We start from the raw sequence: 25,452 nt of genomic DNA, 5'->3' as shown, positions 1-25,452 counted from the left end.
ACTTGGCAGCCGTTCACAAGTCCCAGGAGTAGAAATCAAACCCAGTGGCTGCCAATGGTGGGAAAGATGAGGGTCTCACACTCAGTGAGCTGATGTGAGGAGCTGTGGGATCGGGATGCCTGAGTTCAAATCCTGACTCTGCCATTGGCCAGCCCTGGAATTGCCCACTGATGGGAAAACTGTATTTATTAACTATTTCTGACATAGCATAAGGGCTGAAAAATACTTAATATAGTTAATAACCATCAAGTACCTTCCTCTTCATCCCCCTCTTTCCCTCCTTTTCTTCCCTCCCTCTTTCCATCCCTCTCTTCTTTCCTCCCTTTCTCTCCCTCATTTTCTTTCTCCCCCTCTCTAAATGATAGGAGCCCAGGGCAGTTGAGATTCTGTGTACTTGGTGTGTAAGTCTAGACAGTTCCATTTCTGTTACTTGACTTTCCGTTTTCAGATGGACTCTGCAATTGCTTTCATAGTTTGTAGAATGTTAATCTTTTGCTTCTAATCCTCCAATTTTCTTTTCAGAACTTTCACCCAAGTGTAAGCCATGATTTATTCAGGATAAACAAGAGAGGATTTTTTTAATAATAATAATACAGATTGTTATACACAAGACACACACTGTGTACATACATACACACAATATACACATATATATACCACACACACCATGCACACATCCACACATCACACCACACACACACACATATACACACCATTAACTTATAAGATGTTCTCACAGGTTGAAGAGATGACTCAGAGGTTAAGAGCACTGACTCATCTTCCAGAGGTCGTGAGTTCAATTCCCAGCAACCACATGGTGGTTCATTACCATCTGTAATGAGATCTGGTGCCCTCTTCTGGCCTTCAGGCATACATTCAGGCAGAACAATCTACAAATAAATAGATCTTTAAACAACAACAACAACAAAAAAGATGTTCTTGCAAGATGTTGGAGACCCAAGGACAGTAGGAATCAGTCCCATGGCTCACATTCTTTGTTCTACAGATACAACAATAAGTTCTAGCATGAATAGTGGATATTGGGTTTGGGAGGGCAGTCTGTGAAATCTTTTAACAAAGTCCTGAGTTTAAGTTCAAGTTAAACTACTGTGAATTGTGATCTTAGATAATAATAATAATAATAATAATAACAGTAATCCCTTTGAGTCACTCTCAGTTTCTACTTTGGTCGAATTAAGATAACACTATTGTGTGGTGAGTGAGCAGTGTTGGCAGTGAGTAGTCAGTACATGAGTTTATTTCAAAGAGAAAAAAGCTGTGCTTACCTTTAAAAATGGTATGAATAGTAAACTAAAGGTGAATTTTCTTTCCATCTTAGGTTACAGCTATAGAAACTCCATGGCATCACATCTATGAGCACAAAACACACACACACATGTACACACACACACACATACACACACAGCTATTGCTGGTCAGCTGTGTTCTAGATAAATAAATTTTAAGTAGATGATGATGAACTAATACATAAGGTAGACTGAGTGATATTTCAATCACCTGAACTGCACAGAGGTTCTAGGGGCGGCCCAGCCCTCAGGTTTCCCTGGTCTCCAAGTATATGAGAGACATTGCTTTTTACCTTATAGCTACAGCTCTCCTGTGTTTCTAGCCCTTGCATCTATGAGTCACATGGCCATATATGCCTGCACTTCGGTGGCATTGACCAAAGCACACAGCGTCAGCCACAGACCCGGCCTCTTCTGCTGTCCAGTCAACCGTATGGCTGTTGGGGTTGGAAAGTAGCCAGTGACTCTCACCCTGCGATTGTTGTATGCCACTGATTGAGAGTCTGTGCCAACTCAGGTTTGTGTGTAGCTTAAATGAAAGATGTAACAGCCACTGCCAGTTAATAGTCAGCTTTACCTATCAGAATATATAAAGCCATAGGTCTTAAGGGTACAGGCCATTAGCAGTGTGTTTGCACTTAATTTCCATAGTGGAAAGGAATTCTTTAATTATTCTTTATCTTTATTCATCTACCTATGGCCAACATCTTTTCTAGCACCTGCTCAAAGCCAGACAGCGGCCAAATTGTTGAAAAACGACCCCACTGCCCCTGTCTTCATGGGACCTAGACCTAGCTGGACATATACAGACAAAATGACACCACATTGCAATAAGAGAGTCAGAGGAGTGAAATGGGGACCAGAGACAGAGACACTGATGCAAGTGTAGATGAATGGTACTTTTATTTATTGAACAAACAGACAGTGATCAGCTAACATGGGTCAGGTGCTGTGGATAGAATAGCTGAGCAAGACAAGCAGACAATAAATAAAGACAAACAACCAAATGCATTTCAGAGACTCCTGAAAATTATGAAGTCACCAAAGAGGTCACATGCTAGGTATTTACTGAGGGGAGGGACCTCGATTTTGGAGACAGAAAAGGGACCCATGAGAGGCAACCTGTGAAGGCCAGTTTATCAGCCTCTGTGGGCTCTGGTGTGGAGACCTGGTCTGAAGGGAGGCTTTCCATATGGGAGGATGTGGGGCAGAAACGGACAAGCTTCATTTTTATGTCAAATGCTGCCAGGATACTCAACTTTTCTATTGCTGGATTTAATTTTTCTTCACGTACTCTTGCTTGCAGCAGGGAGTTTAAATATATCTCTTCCAGAAGAGGTATCTATTATTGGACTTGAGTGTTTTTATTTTAGGCATTTCTGAGAGCAGCGTTCTGAGAACAGGCAAGAAAGATGAACGAATAAGCTTTTGAGCAAAGAGGTTGTCAATAGAAAGTTGATGGACTTTCTGGATCTGCAAGAACTCTGAGCCCCAGAGTCCGAAAGGCCTGGTGGAGGTCCCACGCCCTTTATTCCCGCTGGCTGATTGTATAGCAAGATCAGCCTCGTGGCTTCCACATCTTTGCCGTCACCTGCTGGTGTGAGTAACATGAGTCCCTCTGGCTTGTTAGGCTCTGGTGACATAATGCCTGCGTCTTGCGAGCACGGTGACTGGGAAGAAGAAAGCATTCAGAGAACATCACCGCTGTCAGCTGTCATGGGGGACCGCTCTCACTCTCGGCTTCATCTTCTTTGCAGCCATCATCGGTGGATTTATTTTGTGAGGAGCGTTATTCTTCCCCATGGAAGCAATACGTTTTCTGGGGGCTTAGCTCTTACTGATATGACAAATTACAGGTAGCTTATTGTCCCCAACATGTCAAGTTGTAGAGCCTCCGCCTGGCATTTGCAGCTCTCTCTCATTTGTGTCTAAAGAGTGTTTCCCCTTCTTATTGCTGCCTACCTCCACCAGGCACCAGAATTCCTCCTCCCACTCCACCTCTGTGCTTTTATACCTGCTGATTCCCACCCGCTGTAGAATGCACCGCTATGTGGGGTAATAAAACATGTTGAGTCTCTACTCTGCATCCGCTATTAAGGCAGACACTTATAGAAGTGATCACAATCCTCACCCATAAGAAACAACTAAGACCTAAGAATTTTATTCCAGATTACTAGGATGCATAGGCAACGGTTAGGGACATCTATGTGACTTCTCAGAATATTCTAGAATGGGCCTCAAAACCATTCCCTCCACCTCTCAAAGGGTGAAGAGCCATAGCCTCACTGGCCATCAGTCATGATAACCAAACCAGGAAGACAAACCTTTCATATGAAGTAGAAGGGCACACCTGCGACGAATCTCTGGGAATGCATGAGGCCCTGCCCCATGGTAAGGAGGGTGGAGGTAGTGTCCCATCACTGTGAAGAGGCCACGCGGCCTTTCTGGGGACACATCTACTCTCACAGGAATTCTGCCCTGCATCTGGTCTTGGTGAACATGCAGGGGGAGTGTATTGTGGGACCAGAGTTTCCTCAGAGCTGACCAGGTCAGCTCAGCCTGAGGGAGAGGCTGAGTTTCAGCAGATAGGGACATTGTAGGTCAGGACTGCAAAGCTGTGGCCAAGAAGAGATTTGAATGGGAAGTTGCTGGTTGGTTAGAAGAACCACGGTGATTGAGGTGACAGAGCATATGTAACTCGGGAGAACCGACTGAGATGGAGGCTGTATGTGCTCAGTGCCAGAATGTATTTGCTAATGTTTCTGTCAACTTGATACAAGCTAGGGCTAGGATCAGTTCAGAAGAGGGAACCTCAACTGAGAAGATGCTTCCATCAGACTGCCGTATAGGCAAAACTCTAGGGCCATTTTCTCCATTAATGATTGACGTTGGAGGGCCCAGCCCACTATGGGAAGTATCACCCCTGGGCAGGGGATCCTGAGTATACAAAAGCAGGCTGAGCAAGCCAGTAAACAGCATTCCTCCATGGTCTCTCCTTCATTTCCTCCATCCAGATGCTTGACGATTTTCTGTTGACTTCCCCTAGATGATGGACTGACCTGTAAGACGATGAACCCTTTTCTTCCCAAGTTACTTTTGGTCAAAGTGTCTTTAGAACAGAAATAGAAACCAAACTAAAACAGAAAGCAAAAGATGCTGGCTTTTCCATGGGGAAGCAGCTTTGGCAAGAGACCTTCGCCAGCAGCTAAGTCTTGGAATCCAAATCTGTAGACCACTGCAGACTGACTACCTAGATCAGCTTCAAGATTTGCCTTTTACCATATTGTTGTATTCTGGGAAAGAGAGACAGGAGCAAGCACTCAGCAGTGTGATCCTGTAAGATAATTCTAGGAGTCACAAACTGCTGTCAACCCAAACGCCTTCCCCTAGGAAGTGCATCTATTGTGTTTACTAACCAACAGCTTCTGACAACATGCATGGGAAAGCCTGTGGCCAGAAGCTGTGGGTTCTTCAACAGAATAGCTTTAGGTCAGAGGAGAAGGTTGGAATTTTGGATGCAGTAATGTTGGGACTGTGAAATGCCACCTGTATTTACCACTACCATGTATGGTTTTTTTTTTTAAGTTTTGTTATAAGATAGTGAAGTTCTATATGGCATTTTCATACCCCCCCATACCCCCATACTTTGCTTTGGTTAACCTTGTCACCTCCTCTTTCTCAGTATCCCCTCACTGCTGAATTATTTGCTACTAATAGATTCAAGGAGAGGGAGTCATTGCCTTCAATCCTGACCCCACCGGTCTCAAGCGGAATTCTAACCCAGTCACCATACAGGTGGCCCTAGTTAAACTAAATAGGTCACACAACAAAACCCTGTGAATCTGGGAGGGGGACAGCTGGATGTGGGAGGGGCGACAGGCATGGTGAGGGAGGTGAGAGAAGGTGTTGGGGAGGAACATAGTCAGAATATACTATATACATGGATGAAGCTGTCGAAGAACAAAATTCATGAGAGGGAAAAAATGTTCCACCATCAAGTCTCTGAACTCTGGAGATGGGCGAGGAGAAGGTGATTTTAGGAACCAGTTCTCCTTGTACGTTCTATAAACCAAATATGGAGTTTGTGTTTTGACATCAGAATGGCTGAGATTTGGGACTTGGGAGATGGTTAAAGTCCCTGCTACACAAACAAGAGGACCTAGTCAGTTTCCTGGTACTCTTTATATTACTGTACTCTTTATGTACATGAGCAAGCATGGTTGTGCGCAACTATAATCCCAGCATTGGAAAGGAGGAGAGGAGATAGGAGGATCTCTGGAGCTTGCTGGCCAGGTAGCCCGCCTGAACTCCTGAGCGTTGGGTTCAGTGATAGGACCATTCTCAAAAACTAAGGTAGAGTGGGGTTAAGGAAGGACTGAACAGCAACCTCTTAGCTCCACATACATGTACCTGCACAGTGCAGAGAGAGAGGGAAGAGAGAGAGAGAAGGAGAAGGAGGAAGAGGAAGAGGAGGAAGAGGAGGAGGAGGAGGAGGAAGAGGAGGAGGAAGAAGAAGAGGAGGAGGAGGAGGTGGAGAAGGAAGAGGAGGAGGAGGAAAGGCTTATACATTGCAACCGCAGTTCTTGAGTTCCTGCGCTCCCTAACAGCTGACACACTGACCCTCTTCCAGGAACACAGCCAGCTTGTTGAATTCAGGATCTGGACGAGTAGGTTGATAGCCCATTTTGGCTTTCCTGAAATGGGTGACCCTAGGCACCCACATGGTAGTCCTACCGTTCATTTGCAGGCTGTGACTTGCTTACCCCAACAGTTTATCAGAAACTTATTCTGAGTCTAGTAATGTGGTTTTAAATATAACATCACTTTCTTTTTTAATTTAGATTTCTTAATTATGAATTTTAGTGAGCATAAAAAGTAATGGGTTTCATTGTGACATTTTCACACACGCTTCCTAGTTTCAGGGAGAAAAATCAAACTATACTAATATCACTTTCACTGTGTGTGGGCACTACACGGGCCGTATTTATCATTCCAGTTCTTTAGACTGTGAAGCTGAGGCTCCGACGCCTAGCAATGCAGGTTCCCACAAGCAGGTTGTCATGACGAGATGGCTTTGGAGACTAGAGCGAATTGTAGCTATCTGCCTGGAGCTGGAGTCACTGGCCGTTCCAGTTATACACACATGATTTGTGGGGTGGAAGATTTCAAGGCTGAGTAAGCTCAGGGTGACACTCAGAGCAAGTGAGTGTCTCTCTATGCTCTGGGAGGAAGCCAGAGTCAGCCGAGGTTGCACCTTGATGGCAGAGATACAGGCATCAAGGAGCCACTCACCACCGATAGAAGTTCTACCGAGGTCACCTTTGTGGTTCATCTCGGGATGCAGAACCCACTCTGGCTTGAAACAACACTCAGCCCTATGCTGGAAGAGTCACTATTCAAGGTCAAGTTTACCTGGCCCTTTCTAGTATCCCCTGAGGACTTTGGCTTGCTCGGCCCTCTCTCCCATGAGCTGCAGGTCTGAAGCTGCCCTTCTCAGCCACTCTCAACCAGTCTTAATTTGTGACCGGGGATGCTTGTTCACTTTTTAAATTGGTTTTTGTTTTTTGAGGATGAGAAAGCAAACTGTAACAGTTTTCCAGTGTTTCTCCCATTTGAAGCAGGAACTTGGAACTTCCCCTTAGCATCTTACCATCACAGACACTTCATGTGGGCTCTTTTCTAGCCCCATACTTCTCTGGGACTTTTTGGAACACATGAATGTTGATCATGCTGGGTCCCCTCAAGCCCATGAAGATGGGAGGTGCAGGGACCATGCCAATTCTAGCACGAGATCTACAGGGTCTTTGGGGGAGTGAATAATGTTGAAGCAACATGAATCTGTATGGTAGACAGATACATACCTAAAGAGTAGGATTCGAGGTATATTTCCTCATGTTGAGTCAAGACAGAGAGACCCAGCCCATCCTTTGATGTATGTAGTCATGGACCAAAGGCAGAGGAAAGCAAGCAGGAGTCTCAGTAATTCAGTTCAGAGAGTCAGACCGCCAGATTCTAAACTAAACTCCTCCATTTCCCATTACTATAGGGTTAGCAGCTCTCAACTGGAGGAGGTTTTCCCATAGTAGGGAGAAAAAAAAAAAACCCAAAGAATATTCTGAAATAAATTAAAAGCAAAAGTCCAACATATCATATTTCTAGGTCCCAGGAATTATCTTAAGCTTAGGTACTAATTCTATTAGCATTCATAACACAGCCCCGTGGGGCAGGTATAGCTCTGTGCACAGTTAAAAAGCTGTATAAACAGGACCATAGAGCATGTACAAAACTGGTAAAGGATGGGGTCAGGACCCAGGCATTCTGGATACAATGTCCATATCCTTAGTCTTTACTCTCGCCATCTTACCAAAGGGATACAATGTCAAGGCCTGTGAAATCAGAAGAACTTAAGCACACTGGTTTCCAGTCTGCAACTTCCTACATGTGAGTTTGGGCCAACTACTTATCCTCTCTGAACTAAGTAAGTACTTGTTTTAACACGGGACCATAAAAATGAGATAATAAATTAGAACTTGAAGATGCAATAATCATTTTTCCCATATAAATATGGAATGCTTTTAACTATTAGTAGCCAAAGGGCCTTAAATGATACAGGGAGCCATTTGCCTGGTATGCTGTAAGAAAAGAGCAGGATGGGTAAGTGGGTAGCTGGACACGAACTTGCTTTATCAGTAACTTAGAAGACCTATTCCAATTAGGATATATTAACAAAGGACATGGGTAAGAAGCAGTTCATTTCATGCTGGTGAACTTGGAACTGGGGAGTGGACTGAGAATTTTTGAAGCAGTTGAACTTGGGCCTGCAAATCCATCTCTCAGAGCCTCAGAGATCTGCCTGCCAAAAAAGCAGTGATTGGCTCATGGTGAGAATTAAATCTGATCTGGAAGAAGAGCATCAAGCAGGTGGGACATTCTTCCTAGCTGCCTGTCCCCCCTTCCACCTTCCCCCCACCCAGCCCTTCCAGACTCCTGCTGTACCCAGGTGATGGGAAACTGCCAGATGCTCCCCTCTGGGAATTGGTTTCCTCAAGTGGGATGAGGGTGTTCTGAATAAACAGCCATATTTTCATCCTTGTGTTTACCTGCTTACAGGTGCAAGGAGAGGGAGCCTCCTCTTCAGCAGGGGTCTTTGTTCTGCAGCAATTAAAGGCGCCTTGCTAATCCTTCTGCCTCCCAGATGCTCTGGGAATATTTTTAACTCCTCTCTTTTATATGCCTCACTCCGAAGACGTCTTATTCATTTCAAAACTCGACAGCTCTTCTCACTTTGTCCCCCATCCCCTTCTGATACACAAAGGGAGAGTGAGTTCTAGCAAACAAGCCAAGTTCTGCCTCTGTTCGGTCTAGCCCAGAGCTGCACGGATTTCTTCTGTCCCCATCCCCACACGGTGGCCCAGCTCAGGGTGTTAGCCGTGCCGTAAAGACTGGTGTGCTTCATGTGATAGAATGCTCAGTTTCATTTTGTTCACAGTAAGCTTCAGGTGCCTCATGTTCTGCTGTGGACATCAGACTGACAGTCATGGGAGCAATTAGGACAGAACTGAACCTATAAGATAAGAAAACAGGGGCGAATATTGCCAACACAGAGTCATCAAGTCCACGAGTATCATTACCTCACAGTTACCAAGATAGCCACTAGGACTGGGCAGGGGGTGTGCACTTGGAAGGCCATGGCAGAGCTCTGTGAGATCGAGGCCACCCTGGTTTACAAAGCAAGTTCCAGAATGGAGCCAGGAGTGTTACACAGAAAAAAACCCTGTCTTGAAAAACAAAAACAAACAAACAAACAAAAAAAAATAGCCACGAGGTAAGACGATTGTTTGCATAAATTGAGAAGTAATGGCCTCTTGGGATCTGCTTTAAATAACTTTGATATGACATAACCTTTATTATGCACAGCCTGTATTCCGGGGTGACCGTCTAAGTGTGTCTTGAGTATGAGTTCACGTGGTTCTCATAACTGCTCCGAGGTGGGGACAGTTATTCCTACCATGCGGTGAGAAAGCAGACCTCACTGTCAGTGCCCAGCCCAGAGGTGCACAGCTGGCTCTAGAGTCTGCACTGTTAGCCACACTGCTGCTGAGTCGAGGGTGACAGTAGGGTAAGTAGTTCATAAATTAAGTTTAAAGCCTAAAGCTGCAGATAGAGATAATGAAGACTAGACATAGCAGCAAAGAAAAGCCCAGTCCTGTGTTAGTTTAAATGGCTAAACAGACTTAACTTGTAAACGACTGGCAGAGAAAAGAGCTACGCTGCATCCATGCCTGTGCATAGGGGACTAATGGGATTAATGGAGCAGTTAAGAAAATAAAAAATTGCGAAAGACTCAAGGTGGGGCTGATCCTTGTGTAAACCACCTGGGTTTACACACAATGATGGCCGCTCTGACTCTCCCTAAGAGGCTGGAGACACTTGCCCTCTCCATAGGTCATAGCTGGAACAAAGATCTTTTGACATCCTGGAAGATTTTCAGGCACGCCTCTTAGGGAGATAGGCTAGGGTCATCCTGGGAAGATGGCCTTGACCCTAGGGAAACTATACCGATATTTATTCATGTCTTTATAAACCAAGATTGAGACCTAGTCTCGAAGGCTGATGAGAGAACCTGAGAAGAGCGTGTGATGTCAAGGCTTCTGGAAAGGGGCTTAGAAGGGAAGGGCATAGAGACGGAGTGGGGTGGACAGAGGTGGAGGCCACAGTGGCAGTCCTTTATCGTCTTGTCCTGAAACTGCCACTCCCTGGGTCTCCATATGTCGGTCCCAGCCTCCCTCTTTGTCTCTTTTATCTCATAGTGGTGAGTGGCTCTGTAAGGAACACGTGGATGACTTCACACCGATGCACACTTATCAGTCACCCTGGAACCCCTCAGAAGTCCCCAAAGCCAGCTGTAGTCTACTTTGGCTTTGGCGCTTACCGTGCTCTGAAGAGGTTGTCTGTCTCTTCCTTGTGCCTCGTCTTTTGTTTATTGACCTAAATATGTCTTCCCAGCAGCCCTTACTAGTGAGCCCAGATACATACCCAGATTTATGTCCTGTGGGGCTGGTCTCAGCATCTCTAGGTCTCTTAAGAACCTGCTAGACTCTACTATAGCTATCCAGACCATTCCCCAGACATGGGCGCCTGGAGGGTGGGGCTGCCTTTATTCAGATATATTTCCTGTGTCCTGTGCTTCTGTGGCATCCTATTCGTGGGTCACCCAGTGATTGGGAGGACAGGCCAGTTAGCTCTGTGTCCAGTGCTGTTTCTGGCATGTCGAGTGTCACTCAAACTCATACCTTCTAAGCACCCAGGCTTACAATGCAGTCTTCGAGGTGATGCTTCAGGATAACTTGACCCGATCTGCAACTTCCCCATCTCACTTAGTGGGAGAGAAACTGGAGACCCAAGCCAATACAAAACCACCAGCACTTCCAATTTCACCATAAGGTAACATAAAGCCGTGTAATAATATGAGGTCAGGAATCACACCTGTGTTCACCATGGTTCAATAAGTCAAATCCCGGTCACCTGTTGCTAGGAAACTTTGGATCTCTGTGGTCACAGGTCGAGGCCTGGCTAACAGGGATTAGCAGGTCTCAAAAAGCAGTGTTCATCTTCCGTTGACAGGCACATTCCTAGACTGTCCCCAAACCAGAGTCTGCCTTCACCAGCCCAGGGCCTAAGAGGGGTGGCCAGGCTCCTATGCGCTCTAGCTGGAGCTTTAGATAAACTGCTCCAGTAGGGGGAGCCCTAGGAAGTGACTGTCCTTCTGGTGGCACTCCCAAAGTCACAGCAGGATAAATTCAGCACCATGAGCTGAGCTGACCATTTCCCCAGTCTTAGGCTTCATCCTGGCCTGAAACTCCCGCGTCCCCTGGGCCTTACTTCCATTGTCAGTGTGGTAGTTTGGTTGTAACTGGCCCCATAATCTCACAGGGAGTGGCACTATTAGAAGGTGTGGCTTTGTTGGAGTGGGTACAGCCTTGTTAGAGGAAGTGTGTCACTGTGAGGGTGGGCTTTGTGGTTTCCTATGCTCAGGATGCCACCCAATGTCAGTCAACTTCCTGTTTTCTGCGAGATGAAACACTCTCGACCCCAACAACACATCTGCCATACTCCCCATCATGACGCTAATGGACTGAAATTCTGAAACTGTAAGCAAGCCACCAGAATTAAATATTTTCTTTGTAAGAGTTGCCATGGTCTGAACTTGCTCTTTGGAGCCCATTCACTATGATGGGATACCTTGCTCAGCCTTGATACGGGGACGGGCGGGGGCGGGAGGGAGGACTTGTTCCTGCCTCAACTTGGTATACAAGACTTTGTTGACTCCCCAAGGGAGGCCTTACCCCCTCTGAGGAGTTGAGGAGTGGATGGGATATGGGGTAAGGTAGGAGGTGAGAGAAGGGGGGAGAGGGGGAACTGGGGCTAGTATGTAAAATTAAAAAAATTTAAATAAAAAAATTGAATTCACACACACACACACACACACAAAGAGTTACCATGGTCATGGTGTCTCTTCAATAAAATCCCTAAGGCAGACACATTCAAAGATTGCCACCCTTGCTCTCACATTCCTTGGTCACAGACTGTCGCAGCTCTCTGTCCAGTGTGTTTTATAGTTACGGGACTCTAATGTTTTCATCTGGTTAGAACTTCTTGAGACCTAACTCCTCCATAGTTCCTAGCTTTTACCTACTAAGCTCCTACTGCCTTTTCCCTCCAGGCCTCCACTCCTACCCTGTCATTACCTCTATTATGATCTAAACCCAGTGTTTGCTTACTTGTCAACAAATTATTACTAACAACACACATGCACACACACACATACACTTCAGACATTGTGCTAGGTGCTGGGGATACCATAGGGAGTGAGAAAAAACAATGAAATGACAGGGCATCTTGTCATCCCAACCTCTGCATCCCCAGCCCCGCTCCCTCCACAGTTCCAAGGGTCATTTACAGGGGTCCAGCCAGATGTCTACTTAGGATGACCAGGCCAGTGCAAGGTGACCCTTGCTGAAGAAGGTTCTCTTCTATCTACCTTCACTTGGGTACTGCGCTGCCTTGGGGTCAGGTAGGGTCAGGAACAGAAGTGAGGGTGTGGGAAGAAGGGGAGGGAGGGATAAGACAAGATAGACAGAAGAACAGAGGCAGTTGACCTGCTGTGAGCAGAGGAACATGAAGCCTGCCATCACACTGCCCTCCATCCCCAGCCTCTTCTTCACTATTGACTGAAAATTGATTAGGCAAGTTGTTTAACCACCCTGAGTCACAATCTTCTCTTCTCAATAGGAAAAAGGATGCAGGGAATGTCAGAATGTGTGAATTGATACCCATTTTTTACCTCTGAAATCCTAAGGTACCTTGAAGCTGGCAGTGGGACTGTCTCCGATGCCTTTCCAGAGAAGAAGGGGGCAGTTTTGTGCTAATTTCTTTTACTGACAGTTCATTTTCCAAGGCAACAGCCTAACAAATCACGGGGCCAATTAGTGTAAGAGAAACAATTGATCCTTGTGCTCTGTGAGCTCAGCCCACCGCCTCGGTGGTTTGCGGCATATTTGGGGAATGCAGCACAGCACTAAATGGGAACTAATTGGACAGATGCGGCTGTAAATTGCATGCCACTGCACCACACTGCAAGCTTCCTAGGGCAGCAGCATGATCTGACAGCAACAGGAAGACTGTTACCGGGCTCACCATTCTGCACTGCAAGCCAACCCAGCTGGAGTCCCAATCCTGCCTCCCTTTCTTACCTAGGGGAACACGGAGGCTCACCAAGGGAACAGAGGCTAGACATGATACCAAAGCACCTGTTCAGTGTTGGCTCCCTGAACCCTGGCCTAAACCCCCTGTGGTCCTGGCAGCTTTCTTAAATATACAGTCTAGATAGCAATGATTTCAGGACAGTGTATCAGAGTTCTGGTACACTGGGCAATGGAAACAACCAGAGGATTGTCTCCTGTGCCAGAGTCTGCGAGTTCATGGCCAGTGCCTACAGGGTGATTCTTTCTGTGCTGTGAAGGGCCCCAGTTCTCATGGCTTGCTTGCCTCCTTTGATACCTGTTGGGTTGAAGCCACACCCCCATAATTTCTGCTGTGATTTTGTGTGGAGTTCTCTATCTGTGTGTCTTTCTCCAGTCTCCCCCTTAGATAAAGATCCCTGGTGTTCCATTAGAGTCTCCGATATGGCTTCCTCGTACTGTATATGTAACAGGTGTTCTGAAATTAGGCCACACCCCAAAATGCTGAAGCTCAGGACGTCAGTGTATGCACTGTGGAGAAAGGGCGAGGCACAGTTCAGCATGCAACAGAAGCATGTCATTTCCAGAGCAGAAATGTTGAGCTGGGTGGCAACTGCTGATTTATTAGGCATGCTGTGTAAAGGCAGAACACGGAAAGTTTGCCTGATCTTAATTATCCGCTCTATTCAGAGGCTGGGCAGTCTGTCCTCTATGACAAAAGGAGCTCATGACAGACTTACATTTCAGGTTCTGACGTGCTTGCTTCTGACTGACGTCATGCCTTGCCTCAGCACCCTGGTGTGTCACTTCTGTGAGTCTTAAGAGTCCTCCTTTGGCCCTGACATCATCAGCGCGCCACACCACCTCCCCACTTTGTAAATGAAGGCATTGGCCTCCCTGATTCTCAGTTCTGGCCCTCCCTCCAAGGGCTCCACTGTAATCAATTCACATTCTTGCAAGTTTCTGTCTGCGTGCCACGCTTTCTTGTGACCACAGCAAAGGTTAATTTCAAATTGGTAACAACACATAAAAAGCAATTTTCCATTAAATATAATGACCCCATTCCCGTAGTGACTTGTGGCAAAACATGCTGTTTCGTTTCATTCGCCCACATTCATTTACCTATTTGCTACAATAATTTTTATACCGTGAGTTAAAATGTTGAAATCATCAGTTATATTACTAAATGCCTTCATTGGCTATTAGGATTCCTCGTGCAGAAAGAAGCAGAAATAAAAATAAGAGTTTTAGAGAAACAGAAATAGAGACCATCAAAGAGCATTAGGAGCTATGTAGGGAGCACAGAAAGAACTGGGTCTTAGAACCATCCATGTCTGGTAGCAACCCATATTCTATCAGCCGTGTGACCCAAGAGAACCCATTCTGCTGATTGATTTATGTCAACCTGACACATGCTTAGACATGCCTGAGAAGAGGGAACCTCAACTGAGGAACTGCCTCCGACAGACTGTCCTGTAGGAATCTTCTTGATAGTTAACTGATGGAGGGGACCCAGCCCACTATGGGTAGTGTCATCTCTAGGCAAGTGGACCTGGGCTGTAAAAGAAAGGTAGCTCAGCTAGACAGAAGAAGCAAGTCAGTATCCCTTCGTGATGGACTGTAAAGTGTAGATGAAGATGAACTAAGCCCTTTCCTCCCCAAACTGCTTTGGGTCATATTGTCTATCACAGCAGGAGAGATGCAGACTAGGTATTTACTTACCTCCCATGGGTCGCAGTTGTTCAAACAATGAAAGTAGGGGAAACTGTCTGTGAAGTTATTTCATGGGTGAGATGAATGAGGGTTGTATATATAGAGTACCTAGTACCTAGCACAATGCCTAGACGGTAGTATGCATTCTCTGCACAGTATCATTTGTATAAAAAAAAAAAAAAAAAAAGCCTGGGGAAAGAAGATACAAAGTCCGAATTCTTATACATACTGAGAACTTCCAAGTGTCGGTCTCTGTCTCTCTGTCTGTCTGTTTCTCTCTGTCTCTGTCTCTCTCTCTCATACACACACATCAGCTATTCAAGAGTGTAAATTATTCCCATGTCCGTTCAATCTGAGCATTTCAAAATGCTCTTACAAAATGAAAGGCCCTGGCTGATATTCTGCTATCACACCTGGGACAGGAGCGCAGGAAAGTGGCTGCTGCCATGCTGGGCACTTCTCAGCACAGTGTGTCTTTAAAGTCCAACCCCCACCCCCTTGTGTTTAGGGGCAGCAGTTGCTCGGGTGAGCAGGACAAAGGTGTTTTCTCTTATCTTACTTTCAGTGATATCACAGGTCAGTGCCCTAGTTTATCCTGTTCTTGGGAAAGAGCCCTAAAATGTGTTATCCCCTCCATCTCTGGTCTCTCTGAAGACATCAAGAGAGAGCGAGGAAGAAGGAGGGAGCATACTGCGATCTGTTTGTTCCCAACTTATTATCATGGACGTTCAACCTCACAGAAGATTGTGAAAGGCTAACTCTCAAACGCAACCTTTTGTTTCTCTATCTCCACATGGGCTGAGGGATCAGTAACTAAACAGATAATAGCTGCATCACAAGGGCTCAGAAGTGCAGGGGATTCGTTGCTTCCAGGCCCCTTTCAGCAAACAATGCTAGAAGCCTATTTTTTGGATCATAACCCATTATTGATGTTTCCATTTCAAATTTAACACTATAGAATTTCTCTTTAGGTTTTACAATTATCCTTGTCTCAACTGTCTCCCATGGACCATCTTGCTTACTAATGACAATATATTTGTATACTTGCTTTATTCTAATATATAACCAAAGCTATCACCAAAATCATAATTCCAATCTGAATCACTGCTCTCAATGAGCCAGACACACACTGGGGTTTTCCTGGTCCCACTTGTCCTAAGTCTGTTTTCTCTTGTGACAGGAATAATGATGGTGGCTGGTATCAGAAATCCCTGGGTTTCAAACGCTAGAAAACTTGAATCCAATAAACCAATTTCACAAAGTCTTAGTGACCAAAGGAAATTACTGATATCTGTAATTGAAAATTAGAGGGTTAGATTCCCAGAAACGCTGGGGTCCAGGTTCTTAGATTCCATTATAAGGTCAGATCTCTTCTTTTCTGTGACTTGATCTCCCACTTTCTTTGCTTTTTTTCCCTCCCAGACCTTACCTCGTTAGCTCTGTGGCAGCCTCATTGAGTTTGTGAGTTCTAGGTTCCAGCCTAGCAGCAATGTACCTGATCTATATTGTAGAGACATTGGATTGAGAATTTTTAACTCATTTGCCTATGAGGGAGGGAAAAAAAAAAAACTAAGCACCTTCCATCATCCAGAAATGCTGGACACATTAAATGATCTGGTTGTACAGAGAGAGGAGCTGGGGCGCCACGTGAGAAGGTGGCTTTCTCAAGGTCACAAAGTCATGGAAGGATTAAAATCCCTCCATTGCCTAGCATGCCTGATGTGTCCTGTCCTACAGCTCCAGCGCCTGCTGAATGTAGAAGTTTGAGAGCTGAGCCACCAGGACGTCTACACCAGCCCACCAACTGCCATGATGCTCTGGTCACCCTTGCTCATGCGCCCTGGGATTTTGAGTGAACCCCGGTGTTAGGAAGCTGCTGTTCAGGCCGGTTTCCCTTGTGGAGTTCTTACTTCCCTCAGAACAGCAATCAGCTTCCATGACACTTTAGTGATTGCTAAGTGATTAAGCACACCTGTTTCTCCTTTGCCTGTGAAATGCATCTTAGGCCAAATCACAGGTCTGGGATGCTTTCTGCTAGTTGACTGACTCATCTCCCTGTTTTAAGCAGGGTCCTTGTCACATCTTTCCAGATCTGTATGTTTATGCCATACGACTAGAGAGCTGTGAAGAAACTGTTAGAGCTGTTGTCAGGTTATGAAATCTACAAAAGAATTAAAGGGACACCGAGGGCTAAAAAGGACACGCATGTGTACTGAGTCCCAGCACCTCATTTTAACTGTCAAGGCAAATGAAGGTTTAGGGCAACAGATAAAGAGTTTATGGGGCTAGAGAGTGGTCCAGGACAGGCTTGGGCCCCAGATCTTGCTGCTGATTCGTTGCAAAGTTCCCCTTTTAAATAGATACAGACAGATGCATAGAGGGAGAGCGGAGACTTGCAGTTGCCAGCAGCTATGGGAGAAGGCGACAGGCTGTTTATTGATACAGAATGTCAGTTTGGGAAGATTAAAATTTTGTGCAGGTGGATGATTGCAGAACAATGTGAATATGCTAAATGCCACAGACTTGCATACTTAAACTGCCAAATTGTATGTTATGAATATTTTTTAAAGTATAAATGTACTGAATCCTGACTCCATATCAGGGACTATATTTGATCAACAGAGGGAGGAGACAGGACATCGTCACCTTCCAGGAGCTGGCTCTCATGGGGAGGGATACTGATTAACATAGTCTCATCCACAGGATGGCAAACTGTGTGGTTCCATGTCCACCCACCCCAGTGAAAGACACAGCAGCTGAGAGGGCTTGGGCTTCTTCTGGGCTGTCCCAGGAGCTTCGAGAAGCTGTATCTGTATTAAGTTCTGAACAGGGTGGGGGAAGATGCAGAGCGGGGTGCTTTCTATGCACTTAGAGCACGGGGAGAATGATTGAAGGGGTCTCTGATTAATTCTAGTGCCAGAAAAAGAGCCACGTGGCATTAATTGAGGGGACTATGGTGACAGAACCCAGGGATACCCCAGATCACACAGGTCGGGGTGTGCAGGCCATGCTGGGCTCTCAGTCTTTATTCCAAAGGTGGTGGGAAGCCTTTGGTGTGTTTTAAGTACTGGAAAGTCTTGAGGGAATTCAGCACTGTAGGAAGACAAGGCCTACATGGCCGAGACATGAACCAATCTGGTGTCTGCCACGTAGACCTTATCTTCCTAGCCACCACAGTTTTTTTTCTCAGTCCTTTCACACTGTGATGTGACTCTCACAGAAAAGAAGTGTGTGCGTGTGCGTGTGCGTGTGTGTGTGTTGGGAGTGGTGTTGCTTAGTATGTGAGGAGAGACTGAGCTACTCTCCTAATCTATGTATGATACAAGAGCTGTGTGCCCTGGATAACTTATTTTGTTATGATAAGAAGGGAGAAGGAGGCAGCCTGAAAGGCCACAGTGGAATGGAAGGAAGATGGCATGTGCATTAAGTTTGTGATAGAAAATAAAAGCATTTTATATTTTTCTTCCATACGTTAAATATTTATTGTACCAACAATTAGTGTAAATAAAAAAGTCACATCTTAAAGTTCAGTAGTAATTCCACCAAGAGACAGCCTTCTTTAGATTGTCAGTTAGATAATCAATAGACTTCCAAAGTTCCCGTACAATGTAAATAAGCATCCTTGTCTTTCTTCAGAAACATGGTCATTCTGAACATACTATTTTGAATATGTTTTTTCAAACTCAACAGGATGCTGCTCTTGTATTTCCATAGCAAAAAAAAAAAATTCTTCTATGGATGTTTTTTGCCATACTGCATACTGTTTCACTATATAGAAACATGAATTTTTTCCCCCAGCTAGTCAGTGAGTACTTACAGATCTGGATATTTCTAATTTCTCACTGTTCTTCGGCACTGTGGGGAGTATCTCATATCCAAGTCTTTGTCCGCAGGTTGCATTATTTCTGGATAATTAATTCTCTATGAGGGGAATCATAGGGTCATTTTGTGCATGATTTTTAAGGCTCTGAAACACAGTCAGCCAGCTCTCCAGAGAAGTTGCATTTCCACGGATAACAAGAAAGCAACCCTCCTCCCCAGGTCCCCCGCACCACGCTAAGCACTTTATCTACTAACTTATTAATCTCCTCAAAGCAAGAGAGAGATGCTGCCATTATCCCTGTGCTGTGCCCACACGCTTGCAGCGACGTGTGTGTCTCCACAGCCTCTCAACTCTATGTGCCATAGATATCCTTCCCGCCACTGTGAAGGGAAGAGAGCCTGCCACATCTCTCTGGCATTTTAGATGGCTCGGTTTGCCGTTTCCAGAAACATTTGGGGCTCCGCATCCTTCGTCGTCTACAACAATCAGAGCGGGGGCATCTGAGAAAGTAAGTCAGAGACGCTTCAATGCTGCCCCCTGGCAGATGGTAGACTAGACTAGCTGTGCTCTGAACTGTGCTCTCCCTGGCTCGAGAGCACGTGCCTTCTCCCGCTTGTCACGTGACCTCTCCAGCTAGAGACCGTGCGATCTGTGCGCTTGGTATTGTCCTTGACAGAAACCTGATGCAAGATTTCAGGGTGCCAACCAGGGAGCAGTTCCCCCCGACCTGCTCCATTTAGCACTTGATGATGGGGTGCCCAAGAGGCTGATGCAGAGGTTGCCTCCCAGCCTTGTTGGCACCGCATCATGGTGAACGCATCCAAAAATATGTTAGAAAAGAGAAAGGCTTTTATAATGAGCCCAGGCCTCCCTTTGTCTTGTGAGGTTCTAACAACTGTAATTGCTTATCATGTGAAACAGCGTGTTGTTGTTCATGGATCTATTTTTATTCTGTGTCTATCTACTTATCTGCTGTTTTGTTGTATTTTTTTTTTTTTTTATTTTTGTTAGCATACTTGAATCCTGTTGGGTCTTTTTCCCATGAAGAGTATTGCCTCAGGGAAGAGAGAGACAGAGAGGGAGAGACAGAGAGAGAGAGACGGGGGAGGGGCACATACACACAATGATTCTATGAAAGCTAAGTGGTAGAATTTATTCCTTAAAAATAGCTAATGGGAAAGACTTTAGCAGATGACTTTCTAATCCATACTGTATTTAATTGGCTGTATTGAACCATAGTACAAATTAAGTCTTCTCTGTAATTTATTCTGTCAGACAGTAGCCCCCCAAACAATTTGATACTTCATTTAAACATTGTTAAATGGCTCATGGAAATGCAAAGAAAAAGATCTAATGATGCTAAAAATCCCTCTGTTCACAGAATGAATCCTGTGTGGAATGTTGTGAATGAGCCCGATTCATCCATTTGCTGGGCATGGATTGAGTACCTACCTTGAGCAGGGCACATCAAGACGGCTCGGCCTGCTCTTCCTCCCCTTTGGTGCTCTTTGGGTATCAATTACTGCACCAGGGAAAGCTCTTTGGGAACGGAAGAGAACCCACCATAGCCTGTTTCCTGCAGGTTTAACATTCCCAAAGCGGAGAGGCAAGGAGAACCTGTGCTTAGGAACTAGGTGCTTTCTATAACACACCCTTTGCCCTACTCTTCTGGGATCTTTCCATTTATCCTTCCAGACTTAGATCGAGTCCATGGCCTCTTTTGTCAAGTCTTCCCTGTGCCCCTTCCCTAGTTCTGCTCCCAGCCTGTACAACACACATTTTATGTAAGTCTTGCCGTGCTATATATTTTAGGTTTTGTCACATGCCTGTTTTGCAAGACCACGAGGTTCTTGAGGAAAGGATGATGTTTTGATCACTTGTTTAGATGTATAGCACGAGACCCAGATCATAGCAAACCCTCAATATGGATGTGATGTGACTAACTGGATGAACAGACAGATTTTGAGCAAAACAAATCAAAGAATCTTACTTGAAAGGGCACATGTGATGCTATGGGGTATGGGGGGGGGATTAGTAAAAAAGGAAGGAGTCAGGGAAGGTTGCTTCATGAGCAAGATACTGCAACAAGACTTTGAACACAGGCATAGTGCGGTAGTTCTGTAAATAGTGTGATTGCATGGAAAGCACAGGGGAGAGGAAGGCAAGAGTGATCCACAGAGAAAACCACAGGAGCAGTTGTACAGAGGTGGGAAGGTCCAAACTCCAAAAGGGAGGAAAGACTCCTTGGGTTGTTTATAGGCCAATGCACCTAAAACTCATGTGGAAGATGGGGTTAGACTGAACTGAGGGTGTTGATGTCTGGATGGTCCATGGTATAGGGAAAAGGTTGTAGAATAAAGGGTCTTGAAAGCCCTGGTTTCAAGACCAACAACTACTTTTATAGTAAGAGTAAGTCCTTCTGAGGCACTGTTTTCAATGAGAAGTACAGACGAGACTTGAATAGTGTGTGCCTTCCCCCCGCCCTCACCCTCCCACTCAGGTGGCATCATCTAGGCTGGTCAACCTCTGCAGCCTTTGTAACAATCCACCATGGCCCAGAATTCTCCACAGAAACACACGCTGTGGGTGAAGCTATCCTTGTCAGCCATGACCAATGGTGGCCTCTCTTCGCCATTTTGTTGTTGGCTCTGCAGATACTACACAAAGGAAAGTCAGACAGCGTGAACTGGAAATTATTCCTAAGAACTAGAAGTAAACTTCCAGGTCATGCTTCCTTGACTGTTTTCCCTGTGACCCCTGTAATTCACCTCTATGTGCTATGATTTATTTCCCTCTCTGACCTCAGACACTTGCCAGAATTACAGACAACCTCCGTTCCTTCCTCCTCTCTGGTTCCTTATTTCACTTGCTTTCTCCTCCCTCTTCATGAGTCTCAGCTTTTGTTTGTTGAACTAGAGAACCAGGGAAAGAGAAAAGAGACCTAGCTTCTAGAGAACCCTGTTATTGCCAGTGCTTTGCAGCCCTGGGGAAGAAAGACAAGTCTACATATAGTAGTGCCTAGGACGGTACAGTCTCGGATCTCTGGTCTCTTCATTAAAAAAAAAAATAATGGCCTAACTATGTAATGTTTAAGGTTCCTTGTGACTTCAAGTGCCTTTGATGTGTTGTGCAATCAAAGCTCTACTTGAAGACCAAGGTCAGTTTCTAGGTTCAGCGAATGAACATCTGTCCAGTGCTCTGGGTTGCTGAAATGAATGTGATAGCACAACTGTTGAATGAACTAAATCCTCCCGTGCATGTATTTCTCCGTTTCTGTATTGTGTCTGCATAGTGGAAGGTTGGGGAAAGTGGAGACATTTCCCCTCGCTGACAGTTAGCTTTCAAGCGAATGAGACCCTTGGAGAGCATTGCCTTTTAACATGTCATAAATTAACTACGGGAAAAGATCATGTTACGGATATCTTTAAGTGCGTTGTGTGTGCACACTCACACAGCTAACAGTTTGCAAGGCAGTATTAGGTATCATCAAGCATTAAGAATGTTTTGATTTTAAAATACTTAATGAGGATTTGTAGATAAATTAAAACATCTCCATCTGCTGTCTTCATGGTAGGTAATATTTTACCATTGCACAGTCATCTCTAAATCTAATTCCCTGAGGAAGACTTCTAATCGCTGTTTAATTTTAGAGCAATATTCTGCTTGGCAATCAATAAGGCAGTGTCGTCAAACTTGGATTTAATAGGAGACATGGAGTGCATCCTCTACAGGGTGCATGGAGAGAAATACTTTCGGGCAAAGGAGAGAAGGGTGTCTTTGTCTCCCATTTTCCCCTGCCACATACCATTGTAGCTCACAAAAGCTTATACATCAATGCCCCGTGTTGCGTGAATATAAATCTCATCAATTTTACATCATTAACACCATGAAAAAGCTACCGCTCTCAGAGCAATTTTCCTCTGCTAGCTAAATCTGTCCTTTTGATGAAACAAAACAAGCAGATTCCAATTGTTTTGCTAACAAACCCTTCCTCCACCAACTTTAATCATGCCAAAATCCACTCCGAGTACAAAGTTGTCATATTGCCAGTTGAGGGTCTAAGGGTGTGAGGCAATGACACCAATCTGCTACTCAGGGTGCAGCAACAGGCCACTAGAATGGATGAGGCTGAAGGGCGAGCTCTGAGGGTCATCAGAGAGGCAAGGATAGGTTATATCTTGGCAGATGAAGGTGAGGCAGAACATTCTAGAACAACAGATGATTCTCATGGCCAGAAGCCTAGTTCAACAAGAGGCTAGGGATTGACATTTTGTAAGGTCAGTGATCTTTAGAACTAAGGTCATGGCCATCATAAGAACCAGAGGCCCAGTGAACGATCCTAGTGGCTTCTAAGGTACAGGAAACCTAGACGAGAGCCTTGGAGAATGTCTTCCCTCGTGGTTGGGGAGGGTTTTGTAGCAGCACCTGTGCTGCCTGTATTTCTCCCTCCCTCCTGGTCTTCAGGAACAGAAAAGATTTTGTGCACCACCAATCTCATTCATGTTTCTTCTTGGGCTATTTGAACCGTGACCACTTGTTCAAATGTAAGCTAGGGAATCTAGCAGCAATAAGCAGATGTAATTATAAATAAACAGTTGCATGTACAAAAATATATAAATTTATTGGAAATAATTGTGAGCTTATGACTTTTAACAGCAAGCCCACCGCCAGCATCACTTTAAAGAGAGGGGATCTCAAAGCATTTCCACTAAAGTCAAGAATGAGACAAGAATGTCTACCCTCCCCATATCTGTTCAATACAGTACTTGAAGTCCTGTTAGATTTTTGAAATTTGCCTTTTTATTGCCTTTGCTGATCCCTGTAGAGCCAGGACTTTTGAATTAGGAGCCTTTGGTCTGGTTTTTCTAGGGGGATAAACTGTGGCGCAGAGACGTAGGTGGGTGGTTTGCATTAGCACAATGGCTAGGACAAAGGCTCTTCACTAGGCTTCTGGACTGACCACCAGCGTCTTTTTGGTTCTGCAAGCCTTTATAGAGTACTAATTAAGATGATATATGGGATTATTGTAGGAAAATAACCATAAAGATCTCCATCTTTAATTTTGTGGCAGTTTGGATAACAAAAACAGAAAGGCCAATTTCAAATTACAGAGCATCATCCAGATTGCTTCAGCTCAACAAGGTGGGTGGGGCTGATGGTAGGTGGCAGAGGTTAGGAAAAGAGTCTAGTGTGGTGACAAAGGCTAGGAGTCAGCAAACTTAGCAGAGCAAACCTGTGAACATCTGCATGTGAGGACTCCATCAAGCGTTTTAAGGGAGCATTCCTGCAGTGAGAGGGAAGGCTAGCCCCATTTGGGGGCTGCTTAGCAGATAGGGTGCCATCTCATGTGGTCATCAAAGGAACTTTTCAAGAAGATAATGAGACCAGACGTTGCAGAGGGATTCAACCGATGAAAAGGATGTGTGTGTGTGTGTCCCCTCCTCTACCCACAATGGTGACTTTGAAAAAGAATAGAGGAAGTCTTTCATCCCTCAATAGAGCTTTTCGCCAGCTGCTGGGAAAACTCAGTAATCCTGCAGAACTAGAGTACTGTGAAGTTCACAGCACCCCCTGGAGTTGTTCACAGGACGGTCTTTCCCACTGCATGCAAATGCCTGGTTACGGAAGTGTGTTCATTATCAAGACAGATTGGACTGAGCTATGCTGTAAAGGTTGCAAGCAGAAAGAAGCACATGAATGAGTCAGACTCGGAAGCATCAGCGGGTGGTGGGAAGCCACCTTTGCAGATGCTCACTCCCATATGAGCAGTCTGGGTAGATCTCTGGTCACAGCACTGAGGCCATGAAGGGAGACCTCCTTTTCTCAAGGGCAGGCGTAGCTCTTTTTCCTTCCATCTGTACCAAACAGCTTTCCCCAAGCCCCTTGGGCCTTTCACACATGGCAGAAACATCTCTCTTATCCATCAACAGCTCGAGGGGTGTGTTCCCTGAAACATGCTCTCCCTTTGTGTGTCCCCAGGCCCTTCAGCATCACCATGCTGTTCATGAAATTTCCTACATTGCGAAGGACATCACGGATCACCGGGCTTTTGGATACGTTTGTGGGAAGGAAGGGAATCACAGATTTGTGGCCATCAAAACAGCCCAGGCAGTAAGTATTCCTGTCTAAGATGGGTGTTTTCCTTGTAACTGCGCAGGACAGAACTAACACTGTTGATTTTCCAAAGCCCAGTCTGGGTAAATGATGTGCCACCCCACAGCAGAATCCTACTGAGGAGAGATAAACAGCCTTGAAGCAAAGAATCATGGTCATACCCATTCATTTTTGTTTTGTTTTTTATCCTAATGGATATATCCTAATGACTAATTATTTTCCCTTTCTGATTAAGCTAGATAGAGACACGTATACAAATAAGTTTTCTTGTGTTCATAGCCTCATTTAAAAGGAAAATAAGAGAAAACAAATAGCTGTTTTGCATATGGCCTGCCCTAATTTTATTGTATTCGGAATCACTAATAAATAAAAAGAAATGCCTTTTATGCTTATGATTATTATGAATTTGCAAATATAATTAGTTGAAGAAATGAACTTTAGCCTAGAAGCAATTTGCTAAACCAATATAAACAAGGTAGAATTAATTAAGAACGGAGTGCTTTCAGTTTAATAGAAAAAGGAAGGGCTGCGGGTTGGAGCCACAAACAAAAATTAGTAGCTGCAGTTCTTTATTAATCTGTCTCCCCACCTTTCACTGCAGGCTGAACCTGTTATTCTGGACTTGAGAGATCTCTTTCAACTCATTTATGAACTGAAGCAAAGAGAAGAGTTGGAAAAAAAGGCACAAAAGGATAAGCAGTGTGAGCAAGCTGTGTACCAGGTATGCCTTGGAGTTCCTCCCTGTGCCGCAGAA

The 25,452-nt window shown here is 45.0% G+C and overlaps 1 protein-coding gene across 4 annotated transcripts in view; it reads left to right on the top strand.

The window, feature by feature from the left end:
* Dab1 (DAB adaptor protein 1) overlaps positions 1-25,452 on the top strand; it is a 1,075,383-nt gene that overhangs the window by 990,304 nt on the left and 59,627 nt on the right. For all 4 annotated transcript variants that reach the window (XM_057785280.1, XM_057785281.1, XM_057785282.1 and 1 more), the window contains 2 exons: positions 24,564-24,695; positions 25,300-25,419. In XM_057785280.1, coding sequence (XP_057641263.1) covers positions 24,564-24,695; positions 25,300-25,419 — 252 coding nt within the window. The remainder of the gene's footprint in view (positions 1-24,563; positions 24,696-25,299; positions 25,420-25,452) is intronic.

This window comes from Chionomys nivalis, chromosome 11, assembly GCF_950005125.1.
Source record: "Chionomys nivalis chromosome 11, mChiNiv1.1, whole genome shotgun sequence".
Classification (NCBI taxonomy): domain Eukaryota; kingdom Metazoa; phylum Chordata; class Mammalia; order Rodentia; family Cricetidae; genus Chionomys; species Chionomys nivalis.
Note: the sequence above shows the minus strand (reverse complement) of the source record. Positions and strands in the feature narration are given on the sequence as shown.